Raw genomic sequence first — 1,496 nt, forward strand, 5'->3', positions numbered from 1 at the left:
CACACACACACACACACACACACACACACACACACACACACACACACACACACACACACATTCATACGTATATATATTTTTTCTATATATAAATATATCAACAAAATGAAGAATTGAGAAATTCTTTTCGAAATTATAAATGAATTCTTTCTTGGCATATTTTATTGTTAACAATCTCTTTCTATATAAATATTTCAAGAGAATGAAATGCTAACGTATAGTTTTTGCTTGTTAAATTCACCTACCTGCTCATTCGTAAGCGGCAACCAATATATGCAAGGTGTCGCTTTTGTCTTCCTAAAGAGATCATCCAAAAGCTTTGCCGGTGGCGGATCATCCTCCTTCTTCTTGAATTTGCGAGCCGGTGCCGATAGATGTGCGTCCAATATTGGGCTGCGACTCCTCACTCGTCGCTTTTTATCATGCTCCTTTTTCTCACGCTCCTTCTCCCTGATGTGTTGCTGGCCGTCCTCTTTGCCTAAATCCCATTCTCTCACCACGGTCACCTAATACGTAGATGTGTCTCATTAAAGTTATCGAAAATACTGAAATGATCTAAGAAAACATGCGGATTTTTACCTTAGTATTAGTTTTTTCATCACGATTCCAATCTTGTTGCCACGAATCCGAGAGTGGCTCAGTTTTGCGAGCAACCGGTTGTTCCTTGGATGATTCCCGGGCAGTCTCCATATCCTCCTTTGTAGCATATTCCACATGGAGCTTTTTTGGATTAGACATAGGCCAAGAGATCCCGTGAAGTGCTTGCCTTGTCTCAAAAGCTTGATCCTCATTGGAATACTATAATATTAATAAATCGTAAAAAGTTTGACTCAAGATTCAAATTTTACAAGATATTTATATAATCGTACTTCGACAATGCATTTAGACTTAATCCGATCCATCCAGAATCCGTTCTCTACGATGGTGCCAGTACGCGAGAGAAGTTCCTTGATCTGATTTAGTGTGAAAGGGCGAACTAGATTCTTGATCAAAAGGATATTGGTAGGTTTAGACGTTGGTGGACTTGGTGATTTTATGTGCGGCATTTCCTTCACTATTGATATCTTCCGCCTTGTCACTATATTAAAAATAATAAGAATATTGTAAAAATATGAAAGAGAAATTACAAGATTATTTAACAGTTACATAAAAAAAAATATCCATTTTATCTAACAGATTATATGTACACTTACCAATGTGATTATCTACTTTTCCATTGCCCTTTTTAGCAGCGCCATTTTTCTGCAAGTTTTCATCTGTTGTCTTATCATATGTAATGTCACTAGAATTGTACCGTTTATCGTTACTTCTATGTCGATCTCTATCCTCATCATCGTCCTTTGAGAGACGAACTTCGTTGATGGATAATGGCTTTGCACCTGGCACCAATGCCTATCACATTATTATTAGTGAATTTTGATGTTCAAGAATGTAAAGTGATATATGTATTATAACATCTATGTGTAAATGGAGTAAAACCTTGAGCGAATCGGAAG

The 1,496-nt window shown here is 37.0% G+C and overlaps 1 protein-coding gene across 2 annotated transcripts in view; it reads right to left on the reverse strand.

Moving 5' to 3' along the window:
* Acn (apoptotic chromatin condensation inducer acinus) overlaps nucleotides 1–1,496 on the reverse strand; it is a 5,494-nt gene that overhangs the window by 1,303 nt on the left and 2,695 nt on the right. For both annotated transcript variants that reach the window (XM_018462142.1, XM_018462141.1), the window contains exons 4-8: nucleotides 1,480–1,496; nucleotides 1,194–1,392; nucleotides 870–1,078; nucleotides 580–798; nucleotides 246–506 (exon numbers count right to left, since the gene is read on the reverse strand). The exon at nucleotides 1,480–1,496 is cut by the window's right edge and continues 97 nt beyond it. In XM_018462142.1, the coding sequence (XP_018317644.1) occupies nucleotides 246–506; nucleotides 580–798; nucleotides 870–1,078; nucleotides 1,194–1,392; nucleotides 1,480–1,496 (905 nt within the window). The remainder of the gene's footprint in view (nucleotides 1–245; nucleotides 507–579; nucleotides 799–869; nucleotides 1,079–1,193; nucleotides 1,393–1,479) is intronic.

This window comes from Mycetomoellerius zeteki, unplaced genomic scaffold (assembly GCF_001594055.1).
Source record: "Mycetomoellerius zeteki isolate Tzet28-1 unplaced genomic scaffold, Tzet1.0 scaffold135, whole genome shotgun sequence".
Taxonomy (NCBI): Eukaryota; Metazoa; Arthropoda; class Insecta; order Hymenoptera; family Formicidae; genus Mycetomoellerius; species Mycetomoellerius zeteki.